Raw genomic sequence first — 22,078 nt, forward strand, 5'->3', positions numbered from 1 at the left:
ACCAGGGCAGAAATGCCCACCAACTTGTTGTAGATGTTCTCCTGGTGTTCGTGTCACCGAACTGGTACCTACTCCATCCATTCTCTGGGAAACTCAGGCCCTGTGAGGGTATTATCAGGAAAACAGTAAGAAAATTTTCCAGCACACATTTGAGACATAAAGAAAAGCTCTGACCAGGAGAGTGTGTCATTTGCTCTGGACTGAGCTCGAAAAGGCTTTATCTAATGGACAGCGTTTTCACACACAATATCAGGACTGTATGAGGACATTTCTTCTTGACCTTCTAGTCAGACTGATCTTTGATGTGACCTTCTAGTCAGACTGATCTTTGGTGTGTGACAGCATAACCTAGCTGGCTATAAGTGACATAGAAATGGCACTATTCAGTGGGGTCATAGGCTGATGGATCTTGAAGTCTTGGGCCACATATCTGAAAAAAACATGAATGTTTATAGACAAAGCCTCTAGCATATTAGATGGTCAGTGTTCAGCAAACTAAGAGGAGCCTCTGTTCTCTACCTTCTGGAGCAAAGATTATTTCCTTGGTGAACAAGGTGGTTCTGCCCTGCTGGTTCATTTCTAGCACATGAGGAACTTTTCGACATGGCCTCGTAGCCTCCAGTGCCTCCTCAAATGTTGAATTTTATGATAAGCTCAGGGCTGTGAAGACTGGAAGGGTTCCACAACAACTCTACCCTAGGAAACATTGATTAAACAACCATCCTTGTCTCGGGGATGTCTGTAAAATGATGAGGAGGCAAACGTTTTCATGTTAGACATTTCCATATGAGTGTTTTCCTTTGAAGAGGATCTATTCAGAAGCTATATATTTATTACTTTAATAGTTTCACTATAACAAATAATTTAGATATTTTCATTTGACATTTAGTATAATTACATGGGGGATTTTTGGATAAAGAAAAAATTACATTAAAAATTATCATCTTTGTTATCTTTCCATTTCCACATTTCACTTACCATTGGATAAATGAAAGCACAAGATGGATCAACACAATTACTATAGAAAAGGGCAAAACTATAAACCTAAGAAGAACATGGTCAATGAGTGGTCCTCTACAAGTCAAACCAGGGTATGTAAGGTACCATATAAGGACAAAAGTTATACAGTTTAAAAATTCTGAGCCCCCAAAAGTGTTTCACGTACTGTAATACAAAATTTAATATGGTGTGATTAAACAGTAACCAAGAATTTGGACAGATCCTTAGTGTTCCTTGTTAGAGGTTAGTCATATGTACTATGTAAGGATATATGAACTTGGGAATTATTGGTGGATTTAAGAGTGGTTGATCCTCTTTTCCTCTTCTTTTCTTCTAGGTTTGGAAATATCCTGGGATGGAGACAGTTTTGTTGAAGTCATGGCTGCCCCCCATCTCAAGGGCAAACTCTGTGGTCTTTGTGGCAACTACAATGGACATAAGCGTGATGACTTAATTGGTGGAGATGGAAACTTCAAGTTTGATGTGGATGACTTTGCTGAGTCCTGGAGGGTAGAGTCCAATGAGTTCTGCAACAGACCTCAGAGAAAACCAGTGCCTGAACTGTGTCAAGGGACGGTGAAGGTAAAGCTCCGAGCTCATCGAGAATGCCAGAAACTCAAATCCTGGGAGTTTCAGACCTGCCACTCAACTGTGGACTATGCCACTTTCTACCGGTAGGTACAGTGCTTTGGGGGATGGGTTTTGATTAGAGACCAAGGATTGACTCAACCTTGAAACAGAGTGTATGAAATTTCTTGACATATAAAACAAGGGCCCCCAGTGCACATGGTAAACACTTTTTCTTTCTTGTGTTGAGTCAGATCTTATCTTGACTCAGTCCCACATTATGTACCAAATTAAGAAATTGCAGGGAGTATTTCAGAGTTATCGCCTATAGGTCATTCTGTTTTTTTGTGTCTGCAGGCTCACTGGGAAACTGGTGATTTTTCTAGGTGTTGGCTTGACTCTAAGGTTGAGGAGTGCTTCCCGAATTCTGCCTACATAGTGGTGGTATAGAGCAGAGGTGGGAATCTCAAGTAACTCTGGCTGCCTTTGGATGTTTGAGTGAACCTGGTTATTTAAGGCCTGAGGAAGAGTTCAGGTCTGCCTCACTGTCTAGCCCCAACAAATCTGCAAGTGGAAAACAAGGCAGTGAAATGAAAATTCCTTGGGTCTTGGCCAACTCTCAGACTTTGCATCTAAAGTCAGGGTGGAGTAGAAAGAAGGCTCGAAGATTGAAGAAGGAAAGTCTCTCATTGAGAATATGGGTTCCATAACCTTTTCTTCCATGCTGCAAGGTTGCATTTGTGAGTTGATGAGTCTGGCTGGGTTGTACTTCCATTTATTACACAATTCCACGGTTTCAAGAGCTATGACTGTCTATAACTTTAACCACCATGGGTGTGGGAGGAAACATGAGACGATGCAGCCCAAAAGGCCTTGTTGAAGTGATTTGCCTGTGCCTCTTAAAATGGGAAAGCTCCTGTGGTCTGAAGCCACAGAGAAGTTATTTTTACTTTTTAATTGCCACCAGTTTATTTCCCCTAGTTCTCGTTAAATGTGATCTTTTTTTATTTGATCTTTGGACATAAAAGATAAAGTTCTATAAAGAGAGCTCAAAGTGGAGTGGAAAAAGGACTGTCCCTGTCATCACGCATCCTGAACATGGCTGCGTCTGCCAAACCATTTGGCTCCAACTCCTACAGTTAGCTCTTTCAAGCTATTTTCCTGTTATAAATTTGAATTCTCTGGGTTCCCTTCTTCCTCCTTCCTGTACCACCCCCTAGGTTGACCCCACCCTTGTCTATTGAAATTGAAAGATCTTAATGTAAGACTTTGGAGTGAGTTAAACAGCTGGACAAACAAACCAGGCTTCGTTTGGGATCTGAATACCCATCACTTGAAGGTCTGAGGGAAAGCAGTAGAGCATAGCAAGTAAGAGCTTTGTGGTCTTCCGGGGCTAAAAATCCAGCCCAGCTTTACAACCTTGAACAATTATTTAAGCTCTCTAAACCTTAGTTTGCTTATCTGTGAAGTGGGGATAATAAAAGAACCCACCTTAGAGAGTTGTAATTCAGATTTAGTGAGATTATGAACATCAGTGCACGTGCATAGCAAGTGCTCGCTGCTGTGGTTTCTTCTATCAATTAAATTAAATGAACAAGTATAAAGACTCATTTGGAAGCTCCTCTGCCCCATTTGCAGGTTTGGATTAGACCCTTCTCTGTCTAACATAGAAAGGAAAGGCTGTGCTTCTCCCAGGGCCCCAACAGTCTACACCTTTGATTTTTATCCCATTTCAGAGGAGTGTGTTGAAAACAGAAATTGGAGAGCAGGCCTGCAGAGATTAGTCCCTTTTTGCAAATTTCTGTTTCTTTTCCCTGTGGCGATTTATTTCCTATTATGATCTCTGGACTGCAAACAGCAATCTGATGAGCACCTTGGCAGAAGTCGTGAGAAATGACACAGACACGAACAGAGAGAAGCGGAATTGTGAGGTGGCCAGGCAGATGCTCCCCCTCTGCCCTCGGAAGTTGCTGCAGCCTCCACAGCAGCACAGTGGGGGTGCTTGTTTGTGTTAGGGGCTTGATGTGCAGAGTCTGGGGAGTTTATGAGAATGTTCCCGGGACCTTTGCGATAAGGACTGGAGCACGGGATGTGGTGGGAGGTGAGCTCATGTCCCACTGCGCATGGGGTGGTGGCAGAGCACCCTCCCGTGGCCAGCCACTCTTTCCCAGAGGAAGCAGGGGAGCTCAAGAGAATGGAGCTGGGCAATCCTGCCTGTCACACATCCTGCTGATGATCTCATGCCCCAACCAAGAGTGTGTCTTTGTGCATTTTCAAGTGAGGGGGGCCAATGTTGGGCAGATCCGGGGTTTCTTCCTTTCTTTCAAGCATCCGTGTGGCAGGAAAAAGAAAATGAACAAGGTCAACATGGAAAGGCCGTTTTGTTTCCAGGGGATCTCCCATGAGGACCAAACCTTAGAGAGGCTTTAAGAAGCAGTGGACAGAGAATGTGTTGGGTGATATCAAGTTGGACCTCATCTCTACTCTGCCACTTTCTTGCTGTGTGGCCCTGGTGGCTAGCTGAGCTTCAGATTCTTCACCTGTAGAATGGGTATGACAGTAACTGCCTGGTGGGCTAGCTCCTCCAAGGATTGAGGTCAACGGGCAGTGCCATGTTGTACTTGGGAGACGGCTAGTGCTGGCATAGTGGCTCCTGTCCTGTGTCCCTTCCTTCCCCCGGAGACTCTTGTCCCCAGCTCTGGCACTGCTCTTTCTGATTGGCCATATCTTCTCCTGCTCTTATCATGGAGAACGGATTAGATAGATTCTCGCTGATAAATCCGTGGAACAATTTAAAAATGAACTGTTTCTCATTGGTGACACTGAGTGAGATGGTAGAAGACAAGAGTCCCTTGCGATCCCTTTTAAAAACGTGTTTTTTGTCTTATTAGAGTAATACATGTTCATGACAAATAATATTAAAGTGAATAAAGAAGAAAGTGGTAATCATATGATATTTAACCCATGTAAATTTTTGCCTGTATAGTTGATGTCATTGGTGAAATTTCTAAGATGAATCTGAAAACATAGACATGACTGTGGCTGTGATCTTATTTATGAATCAAGGATTTGCCTTAATATCATGAAAAGTCATATACATAAATTGTGTATGAACTTGATTCCTTGCATTTTCCCTTCACCCTCCAAAGAAATATGAGTATTTCCTGTAAGGACAAAGAATAAGGTCACATAGCATACAAATGCAGCCTTCCCAGCAGCACTGTATTTATGACATGGAGAAGGGAGAGAACAAAGAAGATATTTTTCTGAGGAAATGTTACCTTTTTTGGGTTTTCTTAATCATGTAATAAATTCCACAGGGCAAATTCTGTTATAAATAGGAGATAACTATTCTTATAAAGTGAAAGTCATAATTCTGATTTCTCTGAATTAGAGTTTACTTTTGAGACGTCTAGGATTTAAAACTCTTATTTTGGTCTTTTATCTAGTTCAACATTTTAAATAGTAAATTGTCTATTGTCTAAAGACTTGAAAAACTTGATAAATGAATAAGAAATTAGCCAAGATTTTTGTTTTGTCTTTTGGGAAACTTTTTCAGTTTTGCTAATTTTCCTCACAAATCAGTTCTACCCATCATGGCTTCATTTGGCATAAAAATGTAATATTTAATTAAATATTAATTTAATCTTTGTGATCAGCATAATTTGGTTTAATTCAGTAATTGAATATGTTTAGGTGCAAGATAATTTAATTACAAATCACGTAAAAATTTTAGCTGGCTGCATTGATAATGCATCTAAAGTCCTAGAGTTGCTAAATGACTTGTCCTTAAATTAGATAATTTCCTTGAATAATTTTTTTGCATTCTCCTTCACTGGTATGTTACAGAGAAATTTCTGGTAGCTAGGGAGGTAGTGTACTGTGTAAAAATTGATGTGAAGTCCTTTGAATTCTATTTGGATTCATGCACGGGCTCCCCCGAGGGGAATATGTCGAGTATGTTCATGCCTCTCTTCTCCTTTCTCATGTTCACCTCACTTTCCCGGCCTCAAGTTGCCTTCTCTATTCATGTCCCAGATGCCAGCTGAGACATCCAGGAGGAATAGGCAGACGGTCCCCCACCCAAACCCTCCCTCGAGATCCTCAGCAACCAGCATCAAATCTGCTCCCCACTTGCTGTCTTGGACCACACTGATGAGAAGCCTGGGGCAGGGAGAAGCCAGGAGGCGGGTTGGGCTGTGTGGGTCAAACCCGGGAAAGAGAAGACCACATTGTTGTGTGTGAAACATCGGCAATGGGCTTTCTCCCAAATGCAGACCCAAATCCCGGATAAAATAGTTACAAGAAGGCGTAACCTGCCAGTACAGCAGGGCTCTGAAGTCGGGGCGGCCCACATTTCAGAGAAGTCAGGAAAAATGGCTGTGAACTGCAGCAAAGCCCAGGCATTTATAGACCACAGTGGTCTCAGGACTGTTTTCCTCTCTCTGTTCTTCTTAATGGGATATAATTCATCAGAGCAAAAACTGTTCACTTGTTCGGTTTGGGAAAGTGTCTGGGGATTCCCAGTCTAGGAAATGTTCTTTTCTTTCCATGCAGTGGTTTGTACAGCTGTAAGGAATTGAAGTAACGCCAGAGGATTCACAGATGTGTCCTTCCCGCAGAGGTACTGGGAGGTAGGAGTCGGGAGGAGCGCAGGAGAACACTGGAACCTCCATAGCACAGTGTTGTTGGATATACTGGCGTCCCGGGACTGACAGTGGCTTCCTTCCAGGAGAAGATCACAGACTTTGTGGATGACCCACTTTGTGTTTTCCTGGGAAGGAAACTAATCATTTATTATAAAACAAGAGAAGAGATCAGGCAAGGAGTACAGACTTTGTGTGTCTGTTTGTGTGTGAGAAAGTCATATAAAACTAACTGTGATTCTATAATTAAAATCAACTCAATCTTCCCTTGCTTCAGAGAACGTGCTGGGAACATTTCTCTTTACATCTTTTAATAACTTGTCTCAAATTACCATTAGAACTAGGATCCTAAATCAAATGAGATCTTCATCTTAAAGTGTGACATTATAGGCCTTTCTTTTTATGTTTCTTTTGGCACACTAAACTTTCAGGATGAGTAGTCACTCTGAATCTGTCAATAAGGTATGCTGACACCAGGTGGCAGTAGACACCTCAGTTGTACCACCTATCAGACTTCAGCCCTTACAAGTCCACCCTTAAAGTTTAAAATGTTACTAGGTGTCTTCCTCAATTTCTTTCATGAGTATTTTATAGTTTTCTGAGTACATATCCTTTGCCTCTTTGGTTAGATTTACTCCTAGGTATCTTATGGTTTGGGGTGCAATTGTAAATGGGATCAACTCCTTAATTTCTCTTTCTTCTGTCTTGTTGGTGAATAGGAATGCCACTGATTTCTGTGCATTGATTTTATATCCTGCCACTTGACTGAATTCCTGTATGAGTTCTAGCAGTTTTGGGGTGGAGTCTTTTGGGTTTTCCACATAAAGTATCATCATCTGCAAACAGAGAGAATTTGACTTCTTCTTTGCTGATTTGGATGCCTTTTATTTCTTTTTGTTGTCTGACTGCTGTGGCTAGGACTTCTAGTACTATGTTGAATAGCAGTGGTGAGAGTGGACATCCCTGCCGCGTTCCTGACCTTAGGGGAAAAGCTCTCAGTTTTTCCCCCACTGAGAATTATATTCGCTGTGGGTTTTTCATAGATGGCTTTTATGATATTGAGGTATGTACCCTCTATCCCTATACTCTGAAGAGTTTTGATCAAGAAAGGATGCTGTACTTTGTCAAATGCTTTTTCTGCATCTATTGAGAGGATCATATCGTTCTTGTCCATTTATTAATGTAGTGTATCACATTGATTTGCGGATGTTGAACCACCTGTATCCCAGGGATAAATCCCATTTGTTTATAGCAGCAATGTCCACAACAGCCAAAATATGGAAAGAGCCCAGAAGTCCATCAACAGATGAATGGATAAGGATGTGTTATATACATACAATGGAATATTACTCAACTATCAAAAAGAATGAAGTCTTATCATTTGCAACGACATGGATGAACGAGAGGGTATTATGCTAAGCGAAATAAGGCCATCAGAGAAAGACAAATACTGTCATTATTACTCATTAGTGTGCTCTCTTGCTCTCTCTCTCACTTCTGCCCTAGGCTACTCCTTTTACTGTATCTAAATATACAATGCACATTCCTGCCTCTGGGTCCATGTCATTCCCTTCCTGGGATGCCCCCATTTTCTACATTGATTTAAGCAGAAGGTACAGCTAAAGTCTCATCCCACGCCACCATAAATGTTCTTTCTTTAGTTTCTTAGATGTGCTGACTGTGTGTATCATTATTTAACATATGCTATGTTGCACTGCCGTTGGCTCTCCAGCATTGGGTTTTAGGTTCCCTGGGGAATGAGGGATATCTTTTCTACCCTTTTGTATTTCACCCAGCATCACCCCTGGAAGTCACCCCCGGAAGGAAATGTGTCTCAGCTCCCTTGCTAGCCTCTCTCCCATTTTTATCCTCTCTGATATGTGACTTCTGCTACCCTTAATTCCAAGTCCATTTAGGTCTTTATCCCCACACTCAGTTACACACTTACAGTCAGAGTGTGCATGCATCTCTGTCCTATCAGGGAATAGACTGGTCAGTCTATACTGGTCAGGGCAGGCAGAGCCTCTGGTCCACCTTCCATGTTCCAAGAACTGTCAGCACTTCTTATTGTGTGAGCCTATTGCTGTGACTGCCTCTGGAGCTCAGCACTACCTCTGCCTACTCACAATTCACTTGAAAGCCACTTGGAGGGGTGCCAGGGTGGCTCAGTCAGTTAAGCATCTGCCTTTGGCTCAGGTTGTGATCCTAGGGTCCTGGGCTCCCTGCTTATTGGGGAGCCTACTTCTTCCTTTCCTCCTGGCTCATGCTCTCTCGCTATCTCTGTCTCCCTCTAATGAATAAAATAAAATAAAATAAAATAAAATCTTCAAAAAAAAAAAAAAAAAGAAAGCCATTTGGACCTCCCAGTTCCTCTTTTATCTCTCAGATAGGATTTGGCTTTGCCATCTTCTCACATAGTGTTTTGATCCACAGACGTTTCTGTGTTGGTCTCTCTCAGTTGGTCTTAGGACTTCAAATTAGCCTCCTCTTTTAGAGGCACAACAACTGACCTTGATGGGTGATCTTGCCATGGCAAACTGACCCTATGCCCTGGCACCCCTCAGTCTTCTCCCCGAGGAGTCAGACCCTTTCTGCCTTGTCGCTGGCCCCGAGCCTTCTGGTAGGTTGGAACCTAAGCCTCATTGAACACTTACATCTTTTCTTTTCCATGTCAGCCACAGGTAGATTCTTTCCTGTTTGCTCTACCAACATAACCCAAAAGAAAGGTTTTCAACGGCCTTCTAAGTGCCTGGATTTCAGTTCAGAAGGGCCCTTTCTGGTTAGTCCAATTTTCTTGGGGCTAATGCAGAAAATATATATATATATATGAGTACACTTGGAAAGGTCCAGTGTTGCTTGGGACATCATTGTATCCAAGTCTAAAGTCATCTCATGTTTAAATTTTCATATCAAAAAGAGAAACAGTATCCTTTAAAGAAGAAATAAAGAAAAACAGTACCTGTCTTAGCAGGTAGGTTACCTGAAGAGTTTGGGCCAATGGTACAGCTAGCCAACTACAAAGGTGGAGGGAGCACAGTCCATGAAAGACAACCCTCACTTTTGACCCCACCAGTTGGGAGGTATTCTCCAAATCACCTTCAGGGTCAATAATTTGCTAGAAGGACTAACAGAACTCACAAACGCTGTTATACTCATGGTTATAGTTTATTATAGGGAAAGGTCATATATTAAGATCAGAAGAGACACAGGGCAGAGTCCAGGAGAGGTCCAAGCCTGAGCCTCTGCTGTCATCTCCCATGGAGTCATGGACTGGCATTAACGCCTCTTGGCCACCCTGCTGGCAACATTCACTATTCACCAGGTGTTTCCAATCAGGGAGGTTCACCTGAGCCTTTGATGTCCAAGGATTTTACTGGGCCTACCACCTGCTACCCGCATGGCTGACTTCTGGTCTGCAGCTCCTCCCAGAGGTCATGCTGGTGCCTCTAGTGTCCAGTTCCTCTGGAAGTTGGGACTGTGGTGATGTGGCCCAAAGCCCCCATCATAATCACACTGTTAGTGTCTGGTGTCCAAAGTCCCCAGGCAAAAAACAATACTCCTGACAGGCAGGACATTCCAGGGGCCTAGAGATCACTCCCCCGGGAGCCGAAGTCCAGGGCCAGACTTTTGGGCAAGGTGAATTCTTCACTACACAGCCTGCCTGGCTCAAGGTTAAATCTAATTTCAGTTTGATTTTAATTTTAGCTTTGAGTTTATTTTCAGCATAAACTTCCTAGAATCCTGCAGTGTTTCTCCTCTGAAAATTACATCCTGGGATGTAATTAGACGAGGCTTTTGAACACATTTCAGTGAGTGTCATTGTCACAGGTAAAACACTGATTATTTTGTAGTACTTCTCTTGGTTGCTTCGGGGAGGTCTTGATTCCTTCTCAGTAAGCAGGAGGCAGTCTGGTGTAGCTTCCTTATGTTTTCATTACTGATGAGCACGAGGCCTTTTCCATCCATGAGAGCAGGTCTGGCGTGGGTAGTGTTTTCTCTTTTCCCCGTTGAGCTAACTGGGGCACTGAGAGGTGAGAGATGAGGGGACTCCTTCAGGGCTGCCCATGGAGCCTGAGCAGCCAGCCTGACGGGACCCCTGGTCCCTGGCTGCTCTCAGAGTCTCTCGCTGTCCGTTCAGCTTTTTAAATATCCTGCTCTGCCATGATGTTTGGAAGAAGATTTCATTAATTACTTAATTTTTTCCTTTTACAATGTTCAACTGAGCACCAGCTGTGTGCCAGGTACTGATGTAGGTTGGCGATTTGGGACTGAGCAAGAGAGACAAAAGCTTTTCCTTCAGAGGACCCAGAGTCTAGTGTGGGCAGACAACAATAAATAAGAAACAAGGTCACCGCCAACTGTGAGAATAGTAATGGAGGAGATAGGGCGGGCTGGGGGAGGCCAATGTTGAATTAGGTGCACAGGGAAAAGCTGCAGGAGTAGCTCTCCTTTGAGTGGAGTCCATGGCAGGTGGGAAGGACTGGTGAGGAGGCCTAGCCAGGGCAGGGGGAAAGGCACAGACCCCGATGCTGGGAAGGTGTGGCCAGTTTGAAGACCAGAAAGGAGGCTGCCATGACTCACACTTCTGGAAAGTGATGGGAGTTTGTATCTCTTAATCCCTTCCCCTAGTCCACTTTTCCCCCAAGCCCCTCCCCTCTGGCAACCACCAGTTTGTTCTCTGTATTTGTAAGTCTGTTTCTGTTTCGTTTTGTTGGTTTGTTGGTTGGTTTTGATTTTTAGATTACACATATAAGTGGAACCATACTGTATTTGTCTTTCTCTGTCTGACTTATTTTGCTTTGCATAATGCCTTCTAGGTCCAACCATGTTGTCACAAACGGCAAGATGTCATTCTTTTTTATGGCTGAGTGATATTCCATTGCGTCTTCCTTATCCATTCATCTATTGATGGATACTTAGGTTGCTTTCATATCTTGGCTCTTGTAAATAATGCTTCATATAGTTTTTTGGATTAGCGTTTTTATTATCTTCAGGTAAATATCCAGAAGTAGAATAAATAAGTCATGGGGTTGAAAAGTACAGCATAAGTAATATAATCCATAATATTGTAATAGTTTTGTATGGTGATAGATGGTAACTAGACCTATCGTGGTGAACATTTTGTAATGTCTATAAATGTTGATTCACTAGGCTGTAGCCTGAAACCGATATAATATTGAATGTCAATTATACTTCAATTAAAAATAAGTAATTAAAAAAACACACACTTGTCAGGGGAAGAAAAAAAGTGATGGGTGTGCTGTCAACAACCACATGAGCTTGGAAGCACATCCTTGCCCATTTGAGGCCCAGATGAAGCAGCAGCCCCAGCCAACACCTTGATCGCATCCTTGTGAGACCCCGAGCAGAGTCCTTGCCTGGACTTCTGATCTAGAGAAACTGAGATAGTAAATGTGTGTTGTTTTAATTACACAATTTAATTACACAATTACACAACTTAATTTGTTGTGTAAGCCACTAAACTTGTTGCACAGCAATAGACAACTACTATATGTAGAAATCAGTCTTGACTTATCTTTGGATTTACTGTTTCTTAAATACTGACAGAAAATATAATATGAGCACTCTTTTTTTTTAACTGTTTCAAACAGTTTGATGTGACTACACCAATTCTGAGCTCCCTCTCCCTACTCCATGGTCCTAGACTACTTCTCTTATCTTTATAGATTTGACACATGTATTATACCTGTCTTTTTAAAAAAAACTTTATCACTACTAAACTGTAGGCTCCTGGAAGCTCATATGTTTTGGTCATTATTTTATACTTAGCACCTCTGAACTTGCAGTGTTTTTCATTATGAAATAGAGCAACAGGTTGCTCATGAGGCTGGATGATGTTTCTGTTGTAAAGCCCAGATGGAATGACCAAGGATTCTACTTTTGCTGGCCACGTCACCAGTAAGATACAGTGGCCTTCATGAGGGCAGGTCTGAGCCTTGTTGTTTCAGGTTATCCTTTGGAAAATCAGGATATGCAGTTGGGTGCCAGAACTCAGAATCAAGAGAGCCTGGAGACAGGTGTCCTCAGGCTTCCATCAGGCCACATACAGATGGGTTGGAACTTTGATGTGTCATAAGTACAGCTGTGTGGCTCAGTGAAACCACAAGGACAGGTGCAGAATCTTGTAAAATTAGCTGGTGTCCTGGCCGCATCATGGGCTTCTCAAAGGTGTCATGGTGGCCCTCGTATGTTCTGGGAGCAGCAACAGGGCTTCAGTCCAGAGTGCAGGGCTGTACTGGGTCTGATGGCTCTCCAGGATTCTTTGGCCATTTCCTAATCAAGTTGGCAGAAATTAAAATCAATGGAGAGTGTGCAAATACACAGTAAGATGTAACTTTTGCATTCGTGGATCCTCCTACATACTCTTCTCTATTTACATGGAAATCTAATATTCAATCTTATTTTTCTTCTGGCCTGGCAAGTAAAAGGAGTAGTAGGCTTTCACACACAGGCTTTCAGAGGGGGCAATGTGTATATAAATAAATTCAGAAGTGTGTATATTGGTGAAAAAAAAAGACCAAGGGGCAGTTTACTTAAGGAAGGAAATGATGAATTTTTTTTATGTATCCACAGTCCTCTTTTCTAAGCTTATGGTCAATTATTCATGTCTAGGAGTCAATGAAATCAATAAATAATAAATGAAAATAGATATATATTATCTAGTGTAAAAAAATTAGATGATTTTATAGTCACTGTTGATTGATTAAATAATTCACTGGGCGTTGTTCAAGGTGCTGGAGATACGGCAGTGAACAAGATAAATGAGTCCTCTGATTCACAGAGCTTGCGGATCAGGCTAGTGAGTGAGCGAGACAAGTAAACAGGACTGTAGATAGGGAGGGATGCATTTTTGAAAGAGGATGTACACGGTGTTGTCGGAATCTGCCAGGGGGTGGCTTCCCGGAGGAGGTGACTTCCTAAACTGAAACCAAAAACATATGTGGACTTTAGCTGCACAGAAAGAGGAGTAAGGGGTTCCAGCCAAAGGAGGCTGCACGTTCAAAGCTGTGGAGGCCAGCAAGAGCCTGGCACAGGTGGCTAGGAGAAGGATATTCCACGGTGCGTCCACGGTGCGGGGTCATAAACAATGAGGGGTATGGACCATGAGTCAGGAGGCAGAGGCCTCAGTGGGATCATTATAGTTTATGCCCCACCATCCATCAGACAATGGAAGGGACACATAGGGTCTTTCAGCCATTAACTGGAGCAGGTTATTCTGAGCAGTGGTTCGGTAAAGCTGAAGCTTTTCACTTATTCATCATTCAATTACTTATTAGTTTTTATACACCTATTATATATTGTATGCATTAAGTCATGACTCTCAAACTTTAGCAGATTTTAGAATCATTTAGTGGGCCCAGGGCAGGGCCTCAGAATGTACATTTGTAACAAGTTCCCAGGTGATGCTGGGGGTCAGGGACCACACCTGGGGAACTTCTGTACAAGGTGGAGGAATTATAAGAAGAATTGCTTCCAGGTGTTTATGGGTCCCCAAGGGACTCAATTCTCTGAGATTTTGTCTACTCAACAACTTTACTTTTTTTATTATGATGTGTGTGTGTGTGTGTGTGTGTGTTTATCCTCTACAGTGTATCTCTAAACGTTAGAGATGAGAATACAGAGTGGGTCTGTGGCTTAGGGGTTAGGAGCTAAGTGTATGCCCACTTAGACCAAAGTGGTAATGGGAGTTCAGTGACATTTCCTTGGTGTGTAGTTCAAAGTACAAACACCAAAGTAAATCTTTTTATGTGTTTTTTGGTGAGTGAAAGGGGACTGGCCTTACTGCCTCCTTGTTTATAAGGCCAGGCCAAGCAGAAGTGCTGGGTTTGCTCTGCTAGGTTATTTGTGAGTCATAATTAGAATCCAGAGTCAGAGTTCTCCTGGTCACTGAGATACTTTTCACTGAGAGCCCAGTGCAGGGAACCACCCCGGGTACTTTTAGAGGACCCAGGGCCCAGCCAGTGAGGGGAGAGGGAGGGCTGAAATCAACACAGCTTTGTTGCTGGTCAGGATCAGAGCCCAGGGTTCCTGTGCAGAGGCAGGGCTGCCCAAATCCTCTCTTCCCCAACGTCCTCAGGCAGACGTGGAGACAGGGGCGAGGACTGTGTGCCCAGATCAGCCGACAGGATGTATCTGTAAAAATCTGTTTCCTTTCTACTGGCGTTAGACTTTTAAAGAGCCCAGTCAATGGGCACAGAGAGTAGAGAAATAAATGCTTTGCAAGGAAATGGGGAAATCTGGTGGCGATACTGGAATTAATAATTCTTTTAACATGAAAGAGCAGTTCCCTATGATCTTTACTGCCTTACCTAGTGTTTGGAGTTTTAAAAGAGAGAGAAGACAAGCTGGTTTGTTCATTGCATCACAAGCAAATGGCCCATGTGTGAGCTTGAAGGTAGGATGCATTTGAGCTGCTCAAATAATATGGGCCAGAAGACCTTTCAGAGCCCCTGAAAGCTTTTCCATATGAAAAGAAAACCAGGAATTTGGAGTCTTCATTTTGTCTTTGTGATCAAAGCCGGGAAGGAAAGATATTAAACAGATACTGACCCGTAGTTTTGTGGCCACCATTAGGATTTATTGGCCTGAATAGCAAATAAGGGCTGCAGAAAAGCTGAAGTTGGTAGTTACTCGAGGGGATAAAAAGCTTCAGATCCAGAAGCTGACTGAAAACAGAGGGCTGTATTACTATAGATAATGAGTCCATGGGCTTTGGTAATAGGAGGTACCAGCAACCGTGTTAGCTGACATTGATTGACAGGCAGTATGGGCCGGAAACTCGGGGGGAGGGTGTCTGATAGTATATTACGACGTTAATAGTAGTGGACAATGCTACAATAACTGGAGGAGTAAGAGCTTACATGTTGGAGTGCTCACTATGGGCCAGGCGGCCTCTGAGGGCTTTGCTTGCATGTAGTGTTCCATTTGCGTGGATGAGGAGCAGGAGCATGGAGGAGTCAAGGTCACCAGGTAAAATAGAGGCAGTCAGGACTTGAAACCAAATATATTTGACCTAGAGCTTATGCTTTTGACCCTTACCATCATAATCTGATAATAGTGCCTCCTCATCCCCTGTCCTCCACCCTAAATTTTCTCCATTTTCTAAACTGAGCTAAAAACACTTGGGTTTTACGAATGGTACATGTGCTACAATTTATTTTCATTTCAAAGGGTGTTTTCTTCTTTTAAAATATTTTCTTTTCTTTTAAGCAGAATTATCTGCTCAGGCTTTGGAAGCATTGTGCTATAGTTTATGTTGGCTGAATTTTAAATAAACCAATTTCATCCTATTGGTCTTTTAAATAGAAATACGTGAATTTCAAAATGGTGGCCATTTTTCTACTCAAATTTTTTTTCTGGCCCACAGTATTAATTCTAGCGCTAAGACCCACTAGTGCCAGATCCCAGTGCGAAAGGCCGAGTTCATCATGGAATGGCAGTGCTTGATTCTAGTGCTCTGCACCTATTGTTTCTAACCTTTTCATCTTTTCTCTTCTTTTTGCCTCTAAAGACTGTTTAGAAGCAATTTCTAAAGAAAGAAACTGATTTTTATTTCACATCTTGCTTAAGATGTTCTGACTGATGTGATACTGGTAACTCAGTGGTTCTGAACTTCTGGGAGGCCACAGTCCTTGTTGAGAATCTAACAAAAGCTAAGGTCCTTTTTCTAGAAAAATGCATGCACTCCTGTGCATATGACAGGGAATTATCTGTGTCGGCATCAGTTAAGTTATCCTGCCTCTTTCCTCCCTCTTTCTCTCCCTTCAGCTCTTTAATCAATATTTTTTTGCGCCCTGTTAAGTGTTAGGCATAGTGCTGTGTGTTGGGATTGCACTGGTGAGTGAGATAGACCTGGCTCCTGTCTGCATGGGGCTTATAGTCTCGTGAATGAGAAAGACAGTAAGCCAATATCCTCACTAATAAAGATGCTATGATATGTATGTGCTATAAAGGAATACTTTGGTGTATAAGCAGATCATTTCACAGGAGGGTCAGACCCAGTAGGTGTGTGTGTGAGTAGGGGAAGAGGGAGACACATGCATCAGACAATGACTCCCTCTCCCCAGCCAATGTTACGTGAGCTGAGAGCAAAAGGGTGGGTAGCAGTGAACTAAGCTAAGAGGCAGGAAGAGAGGGGCCTAACCAGGGAGTATTGTGCCACATTCATGAACCTCTAAAGTGCTGATGTAGCCAACCCCCCAAACTACCATGTGCCTGTCCTAAGGAGCTCTGTGTACTTCCTGTGTTATATTCCCAATGTAATAAAGGCCATGATGCAGAATTTCACCTGTCAGTGATTCAGTCATGTCATGTGTCGAATCGTATTTCCCCTGAAGATAAATCCCTCTTGTGGAGCTTTAAAATGGGTTTTCTCCCATCCAAGTCCTAACCAGGTCTGACCCTGCTTAGCCTCCGAGATCAGATGGGATCGGCATGTTCAGGGTGGTATGGCCGTAGACTAAAATGGGTTTTCTCTTCACCTTCAAGGAAGTCCGTTTGGCTGAATCTGTTCTATCCAGGGCAGGGGTTCGCATTACTCACTGCGATATGCTTGGAGTCAGGACTCTGCTCCTTTGCAGCGCCCATCTGGAGCGATGCAGACACCTTTGCTGCGTAAGCGGGCACACACTCGGGCACACACGCACAGACGCGCACGCCAGGCCGTGGTCATGCTGTCAGTACACATTTGTGCACCGCTCCTCCGGCTCGAGCTGCAGACCCGTGTCATTCTTTGTTATCCTTGGGCCGGCAGCACTGGGAGCTTGTTAGAAATGCAGTATCTCAGTTCCTCCTCTCACCCTCCTGAAACAGAATGTGCCATTTCAGTAGGGTTTCCACATGATTTGTGTGTACACTGAGGTGTGATCCATGCTGGTTTCCACTCTTACACACTCTGTACTGTGTTGTTGAATATTTTAGTCTCAGTGCTTCCATGAAAGGCTTGATAGCACATTGAAGCTTTTAATTATCTATATTTTGATAGAATAATTTCTTTTCCTATGTGGAGAAAAGGAGGAGTCCAGGTCACTGTTTTGTGGGACAGTTGGGATTTGACTGACAGGGGTGGACGGTGTACTGTCACACTCTGCAAAGGCACTTCGTCCATTCATGGGTTGGTCACCTGTTAGTTACTGGCCTTGTTCTCCATTATTTACATCAGATGGAAAGTCTCTTAACAGACATTTTTGAAGCGGCTGGTGATACCGAAACAGGGCAAAGCAATTGTACACGAATCAGTGAAATAGCTCATATTTGTGAGTTGTAAGGTCATTTGTATTTGCTCCATGCCTTCTTAAAAGGGTCTTCCCAGACACTGAGCTGCAAGATGACAGTGAAAAGTAGCCCAGGCACCAGCCCAGCTCATGCATCTGGCCTGGCCGGCCGGCCACACCACTTACTCCCCACTGGGCCCACTCCTGCCTTCTTTCTGATTCCCAGGCTCTGTCCTTCAGTTCTTTGTAATAGTAACTCATTCCCTGCCTCGCTGGGCCAGCTAACCACCCATTTTGTTTCATTCTCTTTCCTTTCCCTTGATTTTAGTATTGCTTACAGCTTTGGGTAGGAGACCCTTCCTACATGAGTCTCGGGCCCCAGGTACGCCTTGGGTGGTGGAGGACCACAGCTCGGGGAGAGTATAAGAACCTATATATTCAAGTGGCAGGATAACTTTTCTTTGCATTTCGATGACATCCTCTATTTCCTATGTTTTAGCTGTCTTTGATTAAGTTTAGCTGATTAAGTTTGCTCCCCTTGTATGAATTAGATCTTTTTTTTTCAGTTGCATCTAAAGAAAACCCCAATTAAACTAGTTTCAATAGTAATGTATTTAACCTGTAAAAACGAGGATTAATTGACTCATGTAACTGAAAAGTCAGGGCATTTTCCACTTTCACTCGTGGCTTGATCCAGAATTTAAATGAGGTTACCAGGGTTTGTGCTTTCTCCAGTTCCTGCCACAGTTCCTCTGTGTTGGAATATAGTCCCCCTGCCCCAAATTCTTCTTGCTTAGAACTTCAGAAAAATTATGCAGACAGGGGTGTGTCTCTTCTCCCCCAAACCCCAGCAGGTCTCATGCATCTCCTTTGTTCTGAGTCTTGTACCCATCTCTAAACCAATCACCATAGTTGGGAAAATCACATGAGTTGATTCACTTAGACAAGTGGTTCTCAAAACTTTGGAGACTCATCTGGAGGATCCACCCAAACACAGATTACTGATGCCACACTCAGAGGTTCTGATTCAGCAGATCTGAGGTGGGATCTGAGAGTTTCTAACAAGTTCCTAGGTGGTGCTGATGCTGCTGGTCAGAGGACCACACTTGGAGAACCACTGGTTTAAACCAATCAGGGGCTCATCACATAGAGAGAGAGAGAGAGAGAGAGAGAGAGAGGTGACAACGTAATTCAGGGTGCTCTTTTACCTGAGGAAGGGAGTTGGATATTTCTATTGCTCCCTCTCTAGCATAGTTGTACTCCTATTGAAGCACAATTCCTGCCAATGTGTCATGAGGAACACCTCTACGAGGGATTTTTTAGGCTCAGGGAATGCGCCTGTGACCCAGACAGAGTTTTTACTCTCAGAACCTGGAGCGGTGGTGAGGATGGCAACAAAAAGCAAATACCTATATAACAGATGAAGTGATTTCATGTGTTACAAAGAAACACAGAGCAGGGAAAGAGATGGAGGACAATGCCAAATCTGGGGGGTGTTTCATATAACTTGGTGAAGGAAAGCCTCTTGGATAAGGTACCATCGGGGCTGAGACCTGAAGGGAGAGAGGGAGTGAGCCCTGCCCCAATTTAGGAAAAACCCCTTCCAGGCAGAGTGCAAGGGGCTTGGAGAGTTTGAGGAGGTCACTGTATCCAAGGAAGAAGGAGCAAGGGGGAGAGAGAGAAGAGGTGCAGAAACACAGGGCTTTACAGAGAGGGAACACGGCCTTGGGTTTTTACTGTGAGGAAGAAGAGAAACTTCCTGAGACATAAGCAGCACCTCTGGGAATAGGGATTTGAAATACGATAGAATAAACATAGATGTTGAGAGAATGAACTGTGCCCTTATATTCAGTTAGTGTCCAACTACTGAAAATCCAGCATTGGGCTTTAAGTGGACCTGGCATTTTTGCTCCCTACCTTCACCATTTCTCGTCACCGTATGTTTTGAAGCTCAGTATTCTACAGAAGAAAGGAGACGTTACCCATCTCTCTCAGTGCCTCTCCATCCTGCGCCTGAGACCCTTTCTAGTCAAGCTGAATCGAAGATTGTTTTCTTCTGAATGGAAGCTCTGAGCGATAAGCCACCATCACATAAACTTGAAACTCCACCATTTCTCCCATTCCTCCTCTAGGCACTGGGAAGAGGGATTCCTGTTGAATTGTGCTTGGAAAAAGTTTTTGGAAGCACATTGATTTTTTAAAATAACTTTCCCTCAAAGGAAAGGAAGAAATGAAAAAGTATGTCTGATTAGAATGCAGGTGTCACAGAGGGGTGACATGTTTACAGGTCTGCAGGGCTGCTGGAACGGGAGGCCTCTTGGGACCTTCAAGAGAAGGAATCATGAGGGCTGATTTTAACAATAAAGATGCACCAGCCTCCCAGAGGGCAGGCCCACCCAGGGGACTCTAAAGTCATCCAGAAGCTTGTGGTGCTAGGCCAGCAGTGAGACCTAGTATATCCCATCTGTAGTGCTCGGAAGTGCTTAGTGACTCTATTAATTTATTCCATCAAGTTCATGTTTCTGAGTGTGGTTGTCAAGGCTCCATGCCATCTGGCAATACCTTATGTTTTGAGATTTGCTCATTTTTACCTACATTCTATTCCAGCCAATCTGGCAACCCCTGAGGGCACTTGGTACTTTCCCATGAACATGCCTTTGTTTTTGTTTGCTGTCATTTGCTGGGACTGTCCTTCCCTGCTTCTCCCTGTTCCAGCTCAGTTTAAGGACATTTCCTTCCTAAAAGCATTCTCTTGAGCTAAAATTGATTCTTTCTCCCCTGCGCCTCTCATGCTTTGGTTGTTCCATTTTATGCACTAATTCCATTTGGTCTTGGATATATTACCATTATTCCTCTATAGGACAGTTTTCCTCAAGAGATGCAATCTCTTGAGGGAAGAGGCCTTTTGCCATTCAGGTTTATGTCCCTCTCAAACACCCACCACACTCCAGCATATGCCAGAGGGACTCAGAATTCTCAAGAGAGGCACAGTGAGTTGCACTAAACTGAATTCTGGCTCTAGGTGAATGATGGTGATTGTGGGCTATTTTAATCCTGGGGCTTGTTAAGCAATTTTCTTTTCTCTTTTTTTTTCTTTCTCTTTTTCCTTCCTTCCTTCCTTCCTTCCTTCCTTCCTTCCTTTCTTCCTTTTGTATTCTTACACAACCTCTCCTTTTCTTTTTTCTTTTGAGACATGTGGATTATATTTTCCTGAATGCGCAGGACCACTTTCCCTTTTTCTCTAGAAATTTCTAGAACCACCTCTAGAAAGAGAAGTATAATTCAACCCGACCAAATAGCCTGCCTCTGGGGTTGAAGTATAATTGTGCAGTGGTGTTTGGGGAGACCAACAATGAGCTCAGATAACACTCTACTTGCTCCTGGATATGCTTAGTTCCCTGGCCTCCTGTGGCAAACTTGTCTTCCCCCCATTGGCCTGTTGCCTGGGTGGGAGAAAGGAGATGTCACCATCATGGATCTCCCAACCTGAAAAATTGGAGTTGGTCATGTTCAGAAACACGTTTTGGATTGGAAAGGAGAATGGAGAGAGCTGATATGTGCACGGCCTCAGGGCTGTGGGGTTCCCAGAGATGTCCTTTACTTCATGAACCATGTAGCTTGATTTGCTTTCTTTTGTGCACTGATCTGGATTTATCTTAATTATGAATCACCTCCTATGGAGAAATGACTGGCTAGGAATGTGTACTTTATATAAAAGAAGGAGGTACATGTCTTCTATGGAGAGGAGAGAGGTAAGTAATACAGTATGCCTTTGTGTCTATGGGTTCTTAGCTCTTTACGATTGTGTTAGAGTCATTTTTGCTCCTAACTGCCTGTCTTTTGTGAATCTCATCTCACAGATGAATTGCAAGTTGAGGCATGTTGTGCATAATTGGGCTGTCAGGGCCATCATGTTGTGTGAATTCTGAACACATTCCCGTACGTCTGCAGAGGCCGGCAACAGATTGTGAGCGTGCCACTGGAATAATACATGCCTTCTTGTCCTGCTTTGGTCTTTCTTAAGAGAGTTCAATTTGGGTTTTGTTCTTCCCTCAAGGTGACACTGGAAGATAACTAAAAGCACCTGAGGACCTGTCAAAGTCAATCATATTTATGCTTAGTAACCAGGTTCACCACAGAGGGCTAATCAGTAGTGTCTGGACTCACCAGTGATGAGAAGTTTGATCTTTGACTCATGAGTCAAGTTATTTTTCCAGTGGAAGATGAAATAATTTGTAATATGTGGATTCTTAAATGAGGATGAAGTTAGTCCCTTTTTGACTTCTAGAGTATGAGGCAATTTAAGGGACAAAGTGCATGTTTACTTCACAGTCCTATTTAAGAAAGGTGAAAGGTTGCCATGTCCTTTCTAAAGGGTCCATGTGCCTTGAGGTGAGTAGATCAACTGTCTTCCATGTGAATCAGAGACACTATTTCATTCAAGCTAACATTGCCCCTGAGCCAAAGGAGCACCGAGACAGTTCTCGTTGCTGAACTTTAACAGATAAGGAGAGGGGAGTGATTGGATTGCAGACCTATTTTCCAAAGGTGGCCCAGTCCCAGAAGCAGTGGATTGATATTCAGGCCTTCAGTCTCCCAGCTCCCAAGTTATCTTCCAGAAGGTATTGTTGA

General features: G+C 43.3%; 1 protein-coding gene across 5 annotated transcripts in view; it reads left to right on the plus strand.

Moving 5' to 3' along the window:
* BMPER (BMP binding endothelial regulator) overlaps nt 1-22,078 on the plus strand; it is a 238,997-nt gene that overhangs the window by 167,315 nt on the left and 49,604 nt on the right. For 4 of the 5 annotated variants that reach the window (XM_073899048.1, XM_073899049.1, XM_025873316.2 and 1 more), the window contains one exon: nt 1,337-1,673. In XM_073899048.1, coding sequence (XP_073755149.1) covers nt 1,337-1,673 — 337 coding nt within the window. Of the gene's footprint in view, nt 1-1,336; nt 1,674-3,424; nt 4,237-22,078 lie in introns of those variants that run through there. The other variant, XM_073899050.1, reaches the window with a different exon arrangement.

This window comes from Callorhinus ursinus, unplaced genomic scaffold (genome assembly GCF_003265705.2).
Source record: "Callorhinus ursinus isolate GAN/ISIS: 27379988/994484 unplaced genomic scaffold, GSC_fseal_2.0 scaffold12, whole genome shotgun sequence".
Lineage (NCBI taxonomy): Eukaryota > Metazoa > Chordata > Mammalia > Carnivora > Otariidae > Callorhinus > Callorhinus ursinus.